At 37.9% G+C, this 18557-nt stretch overlaps 1 protein-coding gene across 1 annotated transcript in view; it reads left to right on the top strand.

Annotated features, from left to right (window-relative positions):
• RTTN (rotatin) overlaps nucleotides 1–18557 on the top strand; it is a 100874-nt gene that overhangs the window by 12494 nt on the left and 69823 nt on the right. Inside the window, exons 9-20 of the mRNA XM_087707317.1 lie at nucleotides 1361–1526; nucleotides 2901–3082; nucleotides 5408–5523; nucleotides 6474–6644; nucleotides 9605–9817; nucleotides 10131–10243; nucleotides 11998–12124; nucleotides 12844–12969; nucleotides 13821–13937; nucleotides 15399–15535; nucleotides 16660–16831; nucleotides 17900–17999. Coding sequence (XP_087563443.1) covers nucleotides 1361–1526; nucleotides 2901–3082; nucleotides 5408–5523; nucleotides 6474–6644; nucleotides 9605–9817; nucleotides 10131–10243; nucleotides 11998–12124; nucleotides 12844–12969; nucleotides 13821–13937; nucleotides 15399–15535; nucleotides 16660–16831; nucleotides 17900–17999 — 1740 coding nt within the window. The remainder of the gene's footprint in view (nucleotides 1–1360; nucleotides 1527–2900; nucleotides 3083–5407; nucleotides 5524–6473; nucleotides 6645–9604; nucleotides 9818–10130; nucleotides 10244–11997; nucleotides 12125–12843; nucleotides 12970–13820; nucleotides 13938–15398; nucleotides 15536–16659; nucleotides 16832–17899; nucleotides 18000–18557) is intronic.

Genomic DNA, 18557 nt, shown 5'->3' with positions numbered 1-18557 from the left:
TCCTACTATGACCCTCCTTGTATACAGTGAGAGTATTCAATCCAGTAAAGTATTGCTAAACTTAAAATGGCTTTTTGTTAATTAGCTTTCAGACTATTGTGAAGTCTCAGTAAAATAATTTCACAGAAGGGAGCAAGGAGTAGTAAATATAAAGCAAATTAAGAGATGCCAGAACCTCAAGAGTAAGGTAACCAAGCTTTAGGAGCTGATGAACATTTAGTTGTCCTTCATGATCTATATCCGTGTTGGCGAACTTTTTCAGCACCAAGTGCTGAAACGGAAGTGTACGCGTGCATCCGCAGGTGCAAGTGCCGGAAACCAGTAGAGCAGTCGGCCAGTACGCATGTGTCCACCAGGAAGATGATCTTCCGGTTTCTGGCATGCATGCACACATCAAGATCAGCTGGCCAGTGCACATGCACGTACCGGAAACTGGAAGATCATCTTCCTGGCGCGCTGCTCTTCCAGTTTCCGGCACTCCCATGCATGTGAAGACCAGCTGGCCAGAGTGCCGGAATACGGAAGAGCAACGGGCAATGGCTTGCATGCCTGGAGAGATGGCTCTGTGTGCTACTTCCGGCACACGTTCCATAGGTTTGCCATCACGGATCTATGTGATGAAGACCATCTTCGCTTCTGGATTGAACTTGAAGGTCTGGAAGTTTTCAAAAAGAGATTGGACAATCAATTGTTCGAAATGATGGAGGGCCTCCTGTTCAAGCAGGGGTTGGACCAGAAGACCTCCAAGGTCCCTTCCAACTCTATTATTCTATGTTCTATGAGTCAGTTGCCAATCATCTAAATTTTGATTGAATGACCAACCATGAGAGATGCTGCAATGGTCATGTTACTTTTTCCAGTGCCACTGTAACTTTAAACAATCACTAAATGTTGTAAGTCGAGGACTACTTGTAGCTATTCTCCACACATAGGAAAAGTCTATAGCTATTGCAGCAAGGACTTTATTTGAAGCTCCTTAGCTAATCCCGTAGATCACACCAGCAATTTCTCATTGTGTTTTATCAGTTGGGGTCCGGCTTAGGTATGCATTAATCCTGCCCTATTTTTACACTCATTGTTTTTTTTTCCTTTTTCCATATTTTTTCATCCTCCTCTCCCTCATTTTTTTTGCTGCATTTTGTAGTTTTAGCAAAAGGGAAAGGAATTTTTCCAGCTGAATTTCAAATATCTGAAACACCAAAATCTTCTGAGCATTTTAGTACAGCCCGACAGCAAGGATCATGCCTTCCACGCGTATTTTTTTCCTACGCAGAAAGAAATAGATTTTTCCTTTTAAGTAAAAGTATGTGTTAGTGATATGACAGAGGTGATATCTACATATCTATGTGTGTTCTGAAAGGTACCATTTCCCAGAATTCGTCAATGTCATATTGCCAAGATGCCCGAAGATTTCCTCATTCGCAGAATCCATCTCCTGGAAGCAGTAGCCCTCGACCTTCTGTAATAGGACGTATAGGCCAGCGTCCAAGGGGTGATGGTCAGGATTGGGATGCAGAATCTTCCAAGTAAGAAGACATCTGGGAATATTATGATTATTACAAAAGGAACATGTTCCTCCTCCTCCTCCTCCTCCCCCCTTCCTGATTTACATTATTTAGTTATTGATTTGTAGGTCCTTCAACAATAGTTTAAATGAAATTATATCTAAACTATAAATATAGTTTATCCGAAACACCAAATCTTCTGAGCATTCTTTGTCCTTGTTCTTATTTGTATCAATTATATTGGTGAAACAACACAGTGAAATAGTTAAATACTTGAACAACACAGTGAAACAGAACATACCTGTAAGTTTGGAGTAATTAAAACTTCCTTCTGCTGCCATTGGATTAGGCTAGGATTCACAAATGAAGACCGACAGACATGTCCCAGGATAATGTTGCAGGATCCTATCTGGGCTGGTCATGGGTTTAATCTTCTGAGCTTTTGGACCCATACTGGAGCCCATCCTCAGGGAACTTCTCTCTCACCAGAATGCTCAGAAGCCTAAACCTCTGGTTCCAGATTGTAAAATAAGATTATTTGGAATGGTATTATTTCCTTTAATATAAGTATTTCAGTGTTGCTATTCCAGAAAATAATAAAAAATTGCACAAAAGGCAATTCTATTTTTTAAGATTTCATAAAAACAAGTATTCTCTTGTATGCAATTACACCCTTTTCCAGAAATTTGTATCATTGCATCTACAAGCACGCAGTGAATTCCTATTCTTGACCACATAGGTAGTATAAACAACTTGGGCATACAACGGAGCAAAATGTAGGATGAGCTATATAAAAGCTTAGTAGTGGAAGATGTAGATAAATCATTATGTACCCAATGAATGTGATGATCTTGACTATGAAATCCTAATTGGGTTGGGCAAATGTAGAAGTCTTTGAAGTTGCAGTTATCTCAAGAAGCTTTATAGCCCAACACCAAAAAAAGGGTGGGAATAAGAGGGGAATAAGATTGTCCTGTGGCAGCATCCTAAATATGGAATTATCTTGCCCCAATGGATAAATTAGCTACAATACTAATATAATTTTATGCAGGCAGAAAGAAGGCTTTTGATTCTTCCTTGCCTTCAGTGGCAGTCAATTCTAACCTCTCCATTTTCTTTGACTTGTTAAGGTCTGTTTTCAATTCTATTTGATACATCTGTTTTTTAGGAGGCTTTATAGTATTATAAACCATTTATAAAGATTGTTTTATCCACAGGGGAAGGAACTCGGATGGAATTACATTAGATCCATCAATTGTAGTTTGAATAGAATAAAAAAATTTTAGGCCAGTTTTCCCATTCAGCCTGATTATTGGTTATTTTTATAATATAATACTGGCTATAGAAACATAGCGCCTTTTTTATATATATCATTGTTTTGTTTTGTTTTCATAGTGGAGGCAGTGCTCACGGTAATGTAACTTCTAGAATATCCAATCCATCACCTTTGGATATGGGTCATGTTGACCTGCCAGAACTGGAAAATGTGGACACTTTGGAGTTACAGTTTCAACAATTTAGTCTTCCTCAGTTCTGTGTAGCCATTTTGGAACATGTGATACCTCTTCTTAAAACAGGTAACGTTTATTTTTAAAGGAATTTTTGCTTACAGTAATCATATTTTACTTCCAACCATTCTTTTTCTACCACACAAAGAATAGGCTTGACATGGCAATCTGAACGCTTTAGTTGTGAATCTAAGCACTCCCATTTGCATTTTTCATATCTGTCTAACAGTCGGTGTGAAAACTGTAGTGTTTTGGAAAATTTAAAACTTGTGTTTTGGGGCTCTGCCTTATATTCAGCTTATCTCCTTTTAGTTTATGATTCTTTCTGCACAAAGGGAAGCTCAAAAGCAAGATAGAATAGCAACAGTTTTATTGTCTGTTTCAAACTTTTGTTTATAAAGGTGACTGATGCACCCAATATGATTGTATGGCATCTTTCCTTCATGTTGATTAGGACATTCTGCATGGTTCTTCCTTCCCTCTGCTTCTTTCCTTGTAGCAACCAATGAGCTTCACTTTGACAGATAGTTTATAGTTTATAAAGCTGGTTGAGGTTACTGTTTTATTTTAACATCGAGCTGTCTAGTTTTATTGTCTTTTACCATTTTACTTTAAGATTAAAAGAAAATATTTTGACAAATGGGATAGGGGAGATAGGGGAGCCGTTGGAGGGAATGGACTGGAAGAACATGTGGGATTTAATGGCTCCACTTTCTTGCGGCGTTGCAGGAAAAAATGCCCTCTTTACAAGATGTAATTTGTAACTAGCTGTTTGATAAAGTGGTAGCTGTTTATAATGTATTTTCATGTGGAGAGAAGAACCGAAGAAAGTAGCAGACTTGGTCAGAAGAATTTTCATACTGTTTTCAGCAGGAAGGGACTATCTCAAAAATTTAGAAACTTTAGAAGTTCCAGAACTGAGCAGTAAGATTGAGGCAATGGTTGATACCAATGGGTTTTTCGTTGTTGTAACGCCACTCTGTTTCTAAGGCTAGTTTGAAGAGTTGTTACTGATACTTAAAACTGTCCCCAAGCATTCAATATCTGAAGTGCAGTCTTCTTTCGGAATAACACTTCCTGAATTGCCTCTGAAGCTTTATTCTGGCTGCACACACAAAATGAAATTAGACAGAGAACTGTGAGTAGTTTATAGTGTGGATACTATTTATGGAATGCCTTTGTCCAATTATTACATATAGGCATTCAGATTAAATGTTGATAGCTTGATTTTGAAATGTCGAGTGCCTAATTGGGTTTGAAAGGAAGGTTTTATATACACCCTTCTATTATTTACTGATGTATGCTATTTTTTATTTCTCTTTTTACTTCTTCTAATGGCACGGTACCCTATACTGAAAGCCTTTGTTAAAATATACACATGACCCTCATTTAACATCTATTCATTCAACAATAATTCAAAAGTTACAGCACTGACAAAAATTGACTTGTGACTGGTTCTTCCACTTACGACTGTCGCAGCGCTCCTGTGGTCATATGATAAAAATTCAAGCCAGCTCTTATTTACGGCTGCCCGCCCCCTCCTGCTGACCTTTGTCATCTTTACCTACCTTCTGCTACTCGTCACCCATAAAGCCCTCCATGGTAGTGGATCTGGGTACTTGAGAGACCGCCTACTGCCAATTACCTCCACACGACCTATTAGATCTCATCGATTAGGCCTCCTCCGAGTTCCATCTGCTGGTCAATGCCGACTGGCAACCACGCGGAGGAGAGCCTTCTCGGTGGTAGCTCCGACCCTATGGAACGATCTCCCCGTGGAGATTCGTACCCTCACCACCCTCCAGACCTTCCGCACAGCCCTTAGAATCTGGCTATCCCGTCAGGCCTGGGGGGGAACGTTGTAACCCGCCCGAATGGTATGAATGTTGTGTTTTAATTATGTATTGTCTTATATGTAAAAAGTCTGTTTCCCCCCTTTCCTTTTTGGATTGTGAGCCGCCCTGAGTCCCCCCAGGGAAAAGGGCGGCATATAAATAAACCATCTAAATCTAAATCTAATTCTCTCTCCTGGAGGTCACCATCCTGGTCTTGCCCAAAGAAATGCGTTCTTACTGCATTGCTCAGTCCCAATTGCTGTTATTAACTGAGCACTACTTGTAGTAGTATTGTATAACAGTGTTTCATTTAGGAAATATTAAACATCTAAACGGACTTTGGCAAGAAAAATGTTTAAGACTTCTAAGGTGCTGCTGGACATTTAGTATAGTGCAGTTTCATCTGAGCAACCAGCACCACAACGCATGGAGGGGAAATCTGTAATGATCCTTCTTTTAATACTTCTTTATTTAAGAAATCCTTACCAATTAACATATTGCATTATTCAGCAGGAAGGAACATGACTGCTTCAATCCTTCTCTGTTTATCAATTCTCAGGTAGTAGGAGAATAACCATAAAAGTGTTGGAATTGGTTGCCGAAGACCTGCTACTTATTGTTGATGCTGTGTCTGAAGATGTTTGGGAAGACGAAAGTCTCTTTGGTCAAGAATTTGTGAGAATTTAAAATTATTCTATTTTAACCAGAATAATTTGCTTATTTATTTGTTTGCTAGTTATAGTTATGCATCACCATAATCAAGGACCAATTCCATGCAGTGATTGTAAGCTTATCTTAAATGTGTCATCTTTTTATCTTTAAGATAAAAAATATTATGTCTATTTTATCTCTGTTTTAAGCCTACCATTATGATGAAGGGTTTATAAACAATAATTTTTAAAAATTGAATGATACATTCTGTATTCTTTTTTTAACATCCAGTCATGAGTAAAAGTAAAATTACATAAAAAGTCATTGAGGGAGTTAAGAGTGATCATTCTCTCCGTGGTCCTCTTCAATTTCCTCTCCATTGTACTCTTGCAAGGTCCTCCATGGTCCTCTTGCATGGTCCTCCATTCCATCTCTGTGGTCCTCTTCAATTTCTTCAATACTCTTCTTAAGAGTAGGAATATGCAAATAAATATGCAAGTTATGACAAAGTTGATTTTTTTTGTCTAGTTATCTAAAAAACTCCTTGAAACATAAAGTAACAAAGAACAAAAGAACATTCTTAATGGAAAACATCATAAACTAATGCATAAAATGCATTAGAAGTCCACATCACCTCAGCAATTGCGCTGACATGGTATTTAAAAAAAATAGGTTGGAACATACTTTCTTTGTAGATTTGTAATGATTAAAAAAAATCAATTGTTCAGGAATTTATTTTGGCATGAAATCAAAATAGAGCTCGGAGAAATACATGTTTGTGACTTTTATTTTGGTTAGCCAGCATAAATGCTATTCATTGATGGGAATATGAGATAGAAATTAAATAACTAAATTAAACAATGAATGAATTCTCCAGGGAAGCTTTATCTTCAAACAGTCCCTGCATTAGCAAGTGACTATTCCTGGCACCTGTTGGGAGTATTGATTTGCAACTTTTTTTGTTTCATCTACAGAAAGAAAAACTGACTGGAGTCCTAGATGCATTAGGTGAAATCATTACCTATCACAAAATTAACACTAGCTCAGAAAAACCTGAGCTTGCAGTAGTGCACCACAGGATGGCATTTGTTAGCGTTTCGCTTTTCACAGTTCGACTTCTGCAAGTATTGCTACCTGTAGAGAAGGTGAGATGTGCCCATTTCTTTACAGCTCAAGGTTATGTTGGGAAAAATGCTTAAGATAGCATGCATTTAAATGATAATGTTTCAAACCGGTCAGTCCTAGAGGAGATCAACCCCGACTGCTCTTTGGAAGGCCAGATCCTGAAGATGAAACTCAAATACTTTGGTCACCTAATGAGAAGGAGGGACTCACTGGAGAAGAGCCTAATGCTGGGAATGATTGAGGGCAAAAGAAAAAGGGGACGACAGAGAATGAGGTGGCTGGATGGAGTCACCAAAGCAGGAGGTGTGAGCTTAAATGGACTCCGGGGGATGGTAGAGGACAGGAAGGCCTGGAGGAATGTTGTCCATGGGGTCGCAATGGGTCGGACACGAATTCGCAACTAAGAACAACAAAATTCAATTAGACACAGATAAAGGGAAATACAGTGCAGAACTCTTAAAAACAAGCAAGAGCCCTCTTTCTTAGGGAAAGGTTTTTCCCTATTTCCCTCCAGGTCATCTCCCTGACTCTCTACAATATCAAACAACCTATAGCGGTGATGGTGAACCTATGGCACGTATGCCCATAGTGGCACGCTAAGCCATGTCGCCCGGCATGGACAGCCTTGCCTATTTGTCTTCCGGGCTTATAGTGCACATGCACATGCGATGATCAGCTGTCCTTCACATGCGTTGCATTGCCCAAAACCAGTGTGTGCATGTGCTCCGGCCAACTGATTATTGGGTGCATATGCGTGCCAGAACCCGGAAATTCGGCTTATCCGGAGTGCAATTCCTTCATGTACACAGCAGTGTCAAAAACTGGTATGTGCATGCATGCCGGCCAGCTGATTGTCTGGGCGCACATGTGTGCTACAAGCCAGAAATTCGGCTTTTCCCAAGTGCGGCTCTGACAAGTGTGTACATGGGGGACATTTCCCCACAACCTTTTTGGCACTCGGTGCTAAAAAGGTTTGCCATCACTGACCTATAGCATCTAATATATTACTAGAGGTAGTTGATGCTCTGTTTAGCTTTGAAACATAGTCATCAGTATCTGGTCTTCATTGTTTTGCTTTTGTCATGCTAAGCTGTTGCTTTGACTTAGTGTTCAAATTTTGTACTCCTTATAGTGATGTTTTCAATTGCAGTTGTCAAAGAAAAGCCACTTGATGTTGCTGTTCATGCAGAATAGATTTTTGGTCTGACTTACAGACCTTGTATTGGTGATGTATACATGTATGAATAAATAAGTGGAATGTATTGCAAAACAGCATTTTAAAGGAACAAGTATAAAAATGACAAGTGCATTGTCTGCCCCCTAGTGGCTGGATAGGAATTTTACATCTTAAATGACTGCTACTAATCTTGAGATTTTTCTGATAATTGTCAATTCTGTTGTGTCTGAGAGGTTATTCTTCCGTCTGATTTCAATTAGAAATTAGTACAGATCATCTTTGACATGCAACCATTCATTTAGCAACTATTCAAAGTTAAAGTAGCATTTCGAATTGGGTTAGGACTTTCGACCCATCCTCGCACTTACGACTGTTACAACCTCCTCACTGTCTCACAGGTGCTTGGAAAACGGCATATATTTCTGGTGGTTGCAGTGTCTCAAGGTGATATGATTGCAATTTCCAATCTTCCCAGATGGCTTCCACCAAGCAAAGGCAATGGGGAAGCTGAATTCATTTAACAATCATGATTCACTTAAGAACGGCAATGATTCACTTAACAATTGCATAAAAAGTCATAAAGCCATGTGCAATGTCCTTCCTTAGCAATGCAAGTTTTTGTCCCAATTGTGGTCAAAAATCAAGAACTATTTATAATGTTAAAAAACATTGATGGTCACTTGTGTAATTTTACTGCTCTATATTCCTGCTTAAAAATTGCTTTGCTGCATTGCGAACGTCAGCTGTTATAGATATCATTTGTATGTTTGTAAAATATATAATCATTCTTTTTTCCTTTACAGAACCGTTTAAAATAATATGTACAGGTAGTCCTCAACTTATAACCACAGTTGAGCCCAACATTTCTGTTGCTAAAGGAAGCATTTGTTAAGTGAAATTTGCCTCATTTTATGACCTTTCTTGGCACAGTCCTTAAGTGAATAATTCCAGCTGTTACACTAGTAACACGATTGTTAAGTGAATCTGGCTTCCCCATTGATTTTGCTCGTCAGAAGGTCGGAAAAGGTGATCACATGACTCCAAAACACTGCAACTGTCAGAAATATGAGTCAGTTGCCAAGCATGTGAATTTGATCATGTGGCCATGAGGATTCCGCAAAAACGCTGAGATACTTTTTTCAATGCCTTGTAACTTTGAATGTCATTGAATGAACTGCTGTAACTGCTGTATTTGTGATGATAAATTCATTCCATTTGATGACACAATATAATTGATGAAGCAGCTGAAATAGTTAAGAAAAGAAGGCCAAAATAGAGATTTACCTGGTGGGCGCAGAAATAAGCAAAATGTAAATATTTCTTGGGGGGGGGATTATTAAAATCGCTTTTTGGGGTAAGAGAACTCAGTTCCCAAGAGATAGATTTTAGACCTTTAAAATAATCTAGAAGAAAGCAATAAGAGATTAAAGATCCTGGCATATGCCTGTCCCAGGAAATCGAATAATTACCTTCTTAAATTAAGCATAGTTTATTGGGTTGTTTTTTTTTTTTTGCAAACATTCCACATAAAACCTGGGTTACTACCTTAGCTGGAGGTGCTGAATTCTAAATGTATTTTTAATTCTTTTATCTCATATTAACTATTTTAACAGTAGTTAAAAATTCCCAAGAGATTTACCATCACTTTGATATAATTTGATGTAATATCTCTGCAAATTAAACATAATTTTGTTTGAAGAAATTATGTTGGTCACATATTCAAAATAATCAAAAGTTAAGACTAATATTTATTATATAGGTTGACGTTTAGAGCCTAAGCCTTTTTTCTTTTATTCCCTCCAGGCCACTAGTGTTTTACCAGAGACTTTAGTGACAGCTTTGTTTGTCCTTTCCGTGGACATGCCATTTTCCTTAGAATATCCAAATATACATGAGTCAGTCATCGCTTATTTGGAACAAATGAATTCAGAAAACTACAGTATTTATAAACAAGCTGCAGAAGCTGCCCATTCAATGGAGTGTGCTTGTAATTTTATGCTGGATGTTCGCAAAAAGGTAAGACATTCAGCTTAAGTGAACTTCAATTGGGGGGGGAGTGTAAAATGTCATGTATGCCTCCCTAGACCTAGTTAAATGTTGTAAGAGTACTTCTGATCATCAGCATTTTCAATATTTAATAATTTGATATCGTTATTGATAATTCTACTGGTAAACTGACTTGTCTTGTCTATAGAAGTTTTGAGAGTTGCTGCTACTTATTACATTCATCTTTACTAGATAATTATTTTTGTTGATCGTATGAGTGCAAGTTAATCATTAATTCATCTGTCTATTCTTTAAAATGAAATATGTTTTACTTTTTTAAAAGGGAGAAAAAAATCTTCTTGATTTACTTGAACTGGCGGAACAAGCCATGAAAAGTCTTCCATTTCACCATTATTTTGTTCTACTTAAGGAATACCTCAACATTTGCTCAGATATGTAAGTTGGGCAATTTGCATGCCATATGAAAATCTTATATTAGGATTCTGTGATGACGTTTTCAGCTATTACATACATAAATTGTTCTTTTGACTGAATAAAAATATTGGATAAATTATTTATGTTTTGTTGCTTTTAAAATAATAATAGAAAAGGAGAAAAAGAAATGAATAAAACGCAAAAATACAAGTGGTCTTTGATTTACAACCACAAATGAACCCAAAATATGTTGCTGAGTTTGCCCCATTTTACAACTTTTGTTGTTACATTAAGAGCCGTGGTGGCACAGTGGTTAGAATGCAGTACTGCAGGCTACTTCAGCTGACTACCTGTTGCTTGCAATTTGGCAGTTCAAATCTCACTAGGCTCAAAGTTGACTCAGCCTTCCATCCTTCCGAGGTGGGTAAAATGAGGACCCAGATTGTTGGGGGCAATATGCTGACTCTGTAAACAGCTTAGAGAGGGCTGTAAAGCACTGTGAAGTGGTATATGAGTCCTAAGTGCTGTTGCTATTGTTAAGTGAATCAATGCAGTCATTAAATTAGTAATAGCAATAGCAATAGCAGTAGACTTATATACCGCTTCATAGGGCTTTCAGCCCTCTCTAAGCGGTTTACAGAGAGTCAGCATATTGCCCCCAACAATCTGGGTTCTCATTTTACCCACCTCGGAAGGATGGAAGGCTGAGTCAACCCTGAGCCGGTGAGATTTGAACCGCTGAACTGCTGATCTAGCAGTAGCCTGCAGTGCTGCATTTAACCACTGCGCCACCTTGGCTCTTGGTAACACGGTTGTTAAGGGAATCTGGTTTCCCCACTGACTTTGCTTTTTAGAAGGTTGCACCAGGTGATCACATGACCCCAGGGCTCTGCAACTGGCCTAAATGTGAGACAGTTGTCAAGCCTCCAAATGTAAATTACACGACCATGGGGATACTGCAATGGCCGTAAGTGTAAAAAATGACAAGTCACTTTTTTCAGTGCTGTTGTGGTCACAAAGCAAACTGTTGTAAGTTGGGGACTACCCATATATATTATTTAAAATATATATATGGTGAGTCCGTAAAAATAAATGAAAAAATACAATAGCAAAAAATAATTAAAATATATAATATAATATGTTCTTGCAACAATACACAGTTGCAATTTTATACATACAGTAATTATTTAATTGAAAGATGATGCATATATACATATATAGGTGCATAATCTTTGAATTAAATAATATACATGTATTTTACTATATTAGGCATACAAAATCTGTATCTGTAGAGAATATTGGACAAATTTAAGATAGTATTATTTTGATAATGAAATGGGAAATTTTCACTATATGGTGCCATGTATGTGGTAACATGTTGCAGCTAGGTATAGATGAATACACACATCTGTTTAATGAAAATACATCTTACAATTTACAAAGAGATTTAAGCAAACAATGATCACAAACTTTCCCAAACTTTCCTACCTTGACAATGGTGACATCCACAAATGTGTCAGGAAGAGCTAACAGCGTTAAAGTAAAACTTCTTTCATTTTTCTTCAGAATAAAAGACTACAAGTTCAGTTTAACTGCTGAAATTACCCCAAATCTCTTAGCTTGCCAAGTTTCATCTTCTTGGGGATTTACCCAGGAATGGCAGCGAATAAATAACTCAATAATAATCCAAGGCCTCTGCGGGTCTTGAGTGGAGAGAATTTGCTATCTAAGCCTTGAAGCCATTTCGGTTATTCTCTGTTTTTTTCTGGTTGTAGCTGGAAATCTGCTGGAGCTGACCCACTGCTGCAGAATGAGAGTCAGAAGACGCTTCTCCATCTGTTGTCTCATCCTGTGCCAAATATTAGAACAGAAGCCTATCGCTGCTGCCTTGACATTGTTAAGGTTAGCATTTAACAAGCCCCGTGGTTTCTTCAGAATCCAGGAGTTACTCTTCCCTCCACCCCCGTCTCTTCCATCTAAATTCCCCTCTTTTTCATTTAATAACCTCACAGGTATTTTAGTCAGGTTGAAAAAGCTCAATCTTTTACTATGTAAACTTGAGATTGCCTGATGTGAATTAATTCTGAGGTGGTGTTTTTTTTTTAATTTGCTGAGTTTCAAAGAGGAAGGGATATCTGTTTGAATTTTTCATGTTAAAAGGTGTTATGATTTAATGATATCATTGCCTTATGGAAATAAATTAACTGCATGATGTACTTTTGGTCTTTATCAATTGTCAGGGTTCCCTTGTGTTCTTGCTGTTTTCTTCTCATTCTCTCCCAGCAACCTTAAAGAAGGTTGGCAGGTGGGACCCAGCAGAAAGGTTTTTGCTTATTCCAAGTTATTCTGCTTGCAGATCACTGATTTCTTGCTGTGAGAAACTAGCAGTTTTGAGCTAGATGACAGGATGTATTAGCAATAGGAAACCAGCAGTATTGTGCCCAGTTGTAAGCTTCAAAAGTTTGCAGTTTTAGCGATATGGATGTGTGTGTGTGTGAGTGTGTGTGTGAGTGTGTATTCCAGTCTAAAGGTTGGTGGTTGCTCTATCTTAACTGAGTAGATTTAAGTATTTTTCATGTGTTGTCAGGTTAACATTTAAACATCTTTTATCTTTGTTTTAGGAATGTTTAGGCATTCATAATGCTGTTAAGTCTATTTCTTCACTGAGTTGTGGTGTACATTTTCTCCTTCATCCCAAAGTTCTTTATGAAATATGCACTTTTGGCCTTCAGGATTCCCAGCATGAGGTACATCATTCTAAATATGATACCACTTCCAGAATTAATCTGTAAATTAAATGAAATTAGTAGATCTAAAGCTTTGTAACTTTGTAAACTTCACCCTGTTTGGCTTTTTAATTAATATATAGATTACAAACCTGCATTATATTTATTATCTTTACTACAATTAATGGAACTTGCTTTTGTTTTCAATATGCTTAGGATTGCAACAAGTTTGAGAATTTTCAAAAGTATAAAAATAATTTTAAGTAATGCAGAAAATGACTAAAGTGCAATTAGTCATTTGGCAGCACCAGGCTTACTTTTGATTTTTATACAGTATAATTCTCATTTGTTTCCCTCCCTCCCTCTCCTTCCTCCCCTCCCTCTCTCTCTCTCTCTCTCTTTCTCTCTCTCTCTCTCTCTCTCTCTCTCTCTCTCTCACACACACACACACACACACACACACACACACACACACGTGTCCTAAGATTCAAGTTCAGGTAGTATGTCAAGATCTTTTTCTAATATGCTCTGCTTTTTCTGTGGGTAATAAGCAAACCAATCTTAAGTTGTGAAGATTTCCTAAATGCTTAGGAATAAGAGCACTAGTTTTAAAAGTCTTCTTCGGTGCTTTATTGAAAGCATTTCTTGACCTGAATCACACTCTCTGCTTGAAGACTGTTCAGTGCTAACAGGCAGTAGATTCTTGACAGTATTTTATCGCTTTCTGGTTTTTTTAAAAAAAGAAAAAGAAAACAAACACAAAAGCTATTTGGTGCAATGTCCCAAGGCAAAGCCTAATTTCCATTTCTGACACCAGCAAATTGGTTTGAACACACTTTATTGCGCTATTGTATCTTCTCTCATTAAAACAGGTGTGCTCAGCTGCCACATTTCTACTGATGTATCTTCTTCAGGGCCGATTGATGATGGCAGCAGAGACTTGGAACAAGTTTATTGAAACCCTCTATCCTGTTATTCCAATTCTTCAGGTAATCTCATCTTCTTGAAAAGTAGTTTATCTTCAGATAAGCTTAATTGCTTTGCTGAAAAAGCAGTACTGACATTACACAATAGGGGAAAATATGTAAACACGGTAACCAGAAATAAGAGGGGTCGCCACTGGAGTTGTGGCTTGAATGCTTGTAACTAAAGCTGAATGAATAAGTAACATTAGACTTTTTCAATAGGAAGTATCATCTTGAAATTGGTGATGTGACAGTTTTCTAGAGGAATATCTACTGTTCAGAATTATCTTGAATTTTTGAATGAGAAATGGCTTGTGGGATATAAATGAACTATTTAATATAATCATACCATCAGGAAACTTCTTGCCTAACCATTGCCTAAATCCTTTTCAAATAAAATTCCAAACTCACCTTATTGTGAGATCATTTTGCTTGTTTCGCTTGCCAATATGGTGCTGCCAATCCATCTTTTTTGGCTTTTATGATAGAAGAGAATATTGTGTAACTCAAGGTTGAACCGTGGGTTCCTTGGTGATCTCTGAGCTTGTTTGCTTTCTTGCAGATATTTTATTATCAAACCAGGTAACACTGATGATGTTACCTAGTTTGGTAATGAATGTTGAGAATATTTATTTATTCATTTATTTGTTAAATTCATTTTCAAGTTATCTCTCTGTGGAGCTACTCTAGATACTTGCATTTTTTTTACACCATTGATGTTGATGGGAGACAATTTGTCAATGTCAAAATGGCCACAGTGGCAGACACAATCAGGGAACCCTGTTTCCCTGAAAATAACACCTCCCTGGACAGTAAGCCCAATCAGGCTTTTGAGCACATGCACTAAAATAAGCCCTCCCCTGAAAATAAGCCCTCCCTCAAAATATTGCAACACAGCAGAAGCCATGAGGTGACCATGCTCACTGCCTCCCGCACCTCAAAAATAATAAGACCTCCCTGAAGATAAGGCCAAGCGCTTATTTCAGGGGTCAAAAGAAAATAAGATCCTGTCTTATTTTCGGGGAAACAGTACAAAGCACTAACTTAGTCCCTCTTCTAGTTTCCCCATCACCACTACTCTTCCTATTAAGGTTTCCTTTACTTGGAATCAGAAGTCTTATGTGCACAAAGGGAAAGTTAATGAACCTGAGCATTACATAGGGGACTCTCACTATAGATTGTGCTGGAACCTTTTTTGCTGTATTTCTGGTGGGCAGTGATGGTACCAGGCAACCCTACAAGGCAACATTGCTGAGAAAATTGAACCGCGGTTGGCCAGAAGCTGTCTCCCCAAATTGGAACTTCTCCAACAAACAATGTATGTTTGAAAAACAAATGGCAATTGCCTATCAATTGGTCTATTAACTTCCTGTTGCCAATTACGGAGACAGTTTTCTTGGTAATAAAGCAATGATGTCTCTTTTGGAGCATGATATTTACTTATGGTAATTAACTGCCTGTGTTAACTTGTAAGTATTTATTTAGGGTTATGCAAACACAGAAGAACCTCTAGGTAACTGTGTGCTCACCCTGAGTGAAACAACGACTGAAAATGAAGGGATTTTCCCAAAAACTACGAGGCTGAGAGCTTCTGTTCGTCTTCTCTTCTCAAAAAAGCCACTGTGAGTAAATTAGCAATCAAATTTCAGCCCGGGAAGGGTTATTATCTGTACCCCAGCCTCCATGGAATATAGTTTTGAAGATACAGCCACAAAGAAGAGAGAGTCAAACTATTCTCCAAAGCACCTGAGGGTAGAACAAGAAGCAATGGGTGGAAACTAATCAAGGAGAGAAGCAACTTAGAACTGAGGAGAAATTTCCTGACAGTTAAAACAATTCATCAGTGGAACAACTTGCCTGCAGAAGTTGTGAATGCTCCAACACTGGAAGTTTTTAAGAAGATGTTGGATGTTCAGATATTTGTCTGAATGGTATAGGGTTTCCTGTCTAGGCGGGGTTGGACTAGAAGACCTCCAAGGTCCCTTCCAACTCTTATCCTATCCTATTTTATTCTATACGGTACGTTAATTTGTGTTTAGAATAGAAAAGGCAGATGAAGGCATAGTACTTCCTTTACATGTACTTGCAGGTGATACAACTTTTTCAGCTGCACGTCAATTTAGCCAATTTGCAAAAAGATAGAAAATGGCACACAGCCCAAGTGACAACCCTCCACTTAGATAAATCATTTTAGAGTGAATTAGCACATCCTTGAGGTGCTGGAAACTCTGCCAATCCTTAGAAGGCTGTGAAATGGCTGAAATACACTAATTTGAAAAAAGCAGAGGATTGTAGAAATTGATTATGACTGACTGGGCTGAAAAAGTAGTGACAAGATTGTTTTACTGTTGGGAAAGTGGAGTACAGAAATTATGATGCTGATTGAGGTGACAAGGAAATCAACTTGTAAAACATTGGTATTGAAATCTCATCTACTGCATTTTTATACATTAACATTGAGTTGATATTGGACTATTTGATTTTTTGATAACATAAAATTATTAACTAGCAGCCAGTGTTGTCTGGTGTCATGCATCGAAAAAATTTGATCAGATTTAATTCAGCCAACATGTCTTTTAACAGGAACAACTTGGCTATGGTCATAAAAATGTTCGAGAAGTTAAGAATTATGTGTAAAATCAGAGTGATCCAAAAAAACATGTGGTATGAGATTTAGATTTTTGTGCACCTATTTCTTCAGTAAAAGTTTGGGAACCTTCTAAGGAAATGCTTTGTTCCCCCCCAGAGTTCGTTCTGTGGCACTCAAACAGTTAATGTTTTATCTTATGGAAGAAGAAGAGTCCCATCTGAAACGTCCACTGTTGCATGGCAGCATTCTCTCAAGTATTTCTAACATCCTTATTGTGGAAAAGCCTATTGAACTCAAGCTGGATGACACACGAGAATCTGTTTTTAAGGTGAACGGAGAAAACTTTGCACAAGATTGATAACCAGAGGGATTTCCTAAGCAAGGAAATGCAGTGCAGGTGATAGCAATAGCAATAGCAATAGCAATAGCAGTTAGACTTATATACCGCTTCATAGGGCTTTCCGCCCTCTCTAAGCGGTTTACAGAGTCAGCATATTGCCCCCAACAACAATCTGGGTCCTCATTTTACCCACCTCGGAAGGATGGAAGGCTGAGTCAACCTTGAGCCGGTGAGATTGAACAGCCGAACTGCAGAACTGCAGTCAGCTGAAGTAGCCTGCAGTGCTGCATTTAACCACTGCGCCACCTTGGCTCTTGATACTGTTGAAGTATAAAAGGGCACTGAAAGAAGGGATTAATGAACATTTTTCACACTACCATTCTAGCATCTCCATGGTCATATGATTAAAGTTCAGAATCTTGGCAACTAACTCATATTTATGATGGTTGCAGTTTCCCAGAGTCATGTGATCACCTTTTGCGACCTTCTTACAAGCAAAGTCAATCGGAGAAGCCAAATTCACTTAAGAGCTGTACAATTAACTTAATAACTGCAGTGATTCACTTAACAACTGTGGCAAGAAAGGTCGTAAAATGGGACAAAACTCACCTAACAAATATCTCAGCAATAGAAATTTTGGGCTCAATTGTCGTCATAAATCAAGGATTACCTGTATAAAGCAATTATCTCATATTCTATTAGAGATGATACAGTCACACAATAGGAAGCCCTAGAAGCTCCCCAATTCTCTATAAACCCCTGAAAATGAAATTGGGAAGATTATAAAGCAGCACAGATGAATCAGTTTGTGAGATATCTGGCTCAAAAATGGATATTTGGGCTTTAAAACTTAGAGGCAATAATATTCTAGCTTTATCTGGGGAGTATTCAGTTGTTTGATCTGTTGTGAGAGAAAATTGAAGCCCAAGGTCGTGTTATGTATATTGCTGTTCCTTCTTGGTGACATTAGACTTGAAGTGGCTTTTTCCCCATAAGTGATGATATGGAAAAATAGGTGAACAGATAAATAAGAGGATATGTTTGTTTTGCTTTTAGGCTGACACAGTTGAAAAATTGTACAATATCTTTATATCGGACACCGTTGATTTGACTTTGAGGAAGTCAGCAGCTGAGCAATTAGTCATAATCATGCAAGGTAAAATTCTTCAAAATACAATTTACCATTGAGACACAGAGTTGTTCCAACATGGGGAAAGTCATGACATGATGGGTAATTCAGGTGATTATTTTTCTCTTGTAATAAAATCTGAATCCCCTTAGCCACTTTTTATCTATTGTGTATGTTCTTGCTGCTTAATATGTCAATAGTGTGACCTCCTAATTCATTTTCCTTAAAACCTGTATAAAAGAAGTAATATGAGAAAGGGATGAGCCTGCTGGCTAGAAAGATGAATTGAAACATTTCACTCTGCAACATTTTGTGGCAGATTTCATGCATATTTCTAGTTCCTCTTTCAATTCTCCCAGAGCTGGTTCGAAATACCCATCTTCAAGTATATCAGCATATCCAGAAGGTAGTCAGAATCATAGCAAAAATACTAAAAAGCTGGGGGGGATTCCTATACCAGCAATTCCCACTATGTCCTCTTTACCTCAAAATGGACCAAGGATTTGTCACTGAAGAGTACATTCAATGCATTATTGTTGGCAGAGCAGGGGAGTGGGGTGGTAATTAAAAAGCTATAGTGGCAGG

This window comes from Thamnophis sirtalis, unplaced genomic scaffold (genome assembly GCF_051295495.1).
Source record: "Thamnophis sirtalis isolate CommonGarterSnake01/CBP01778 unplaced genomic scaffold, rThaSir2_p1.2 scaffold_2, whole genome shotgun sequence".
Lineage (NCBI taxonomy): Eukaryota > Metazoa > Chordata > Lepidosauria > Squamata > Natricidae > Thamnophis > Thamnophis sirtalis.
This window is presented reverse-complemented; position numbering and strand designations above follow the sequence as displayed.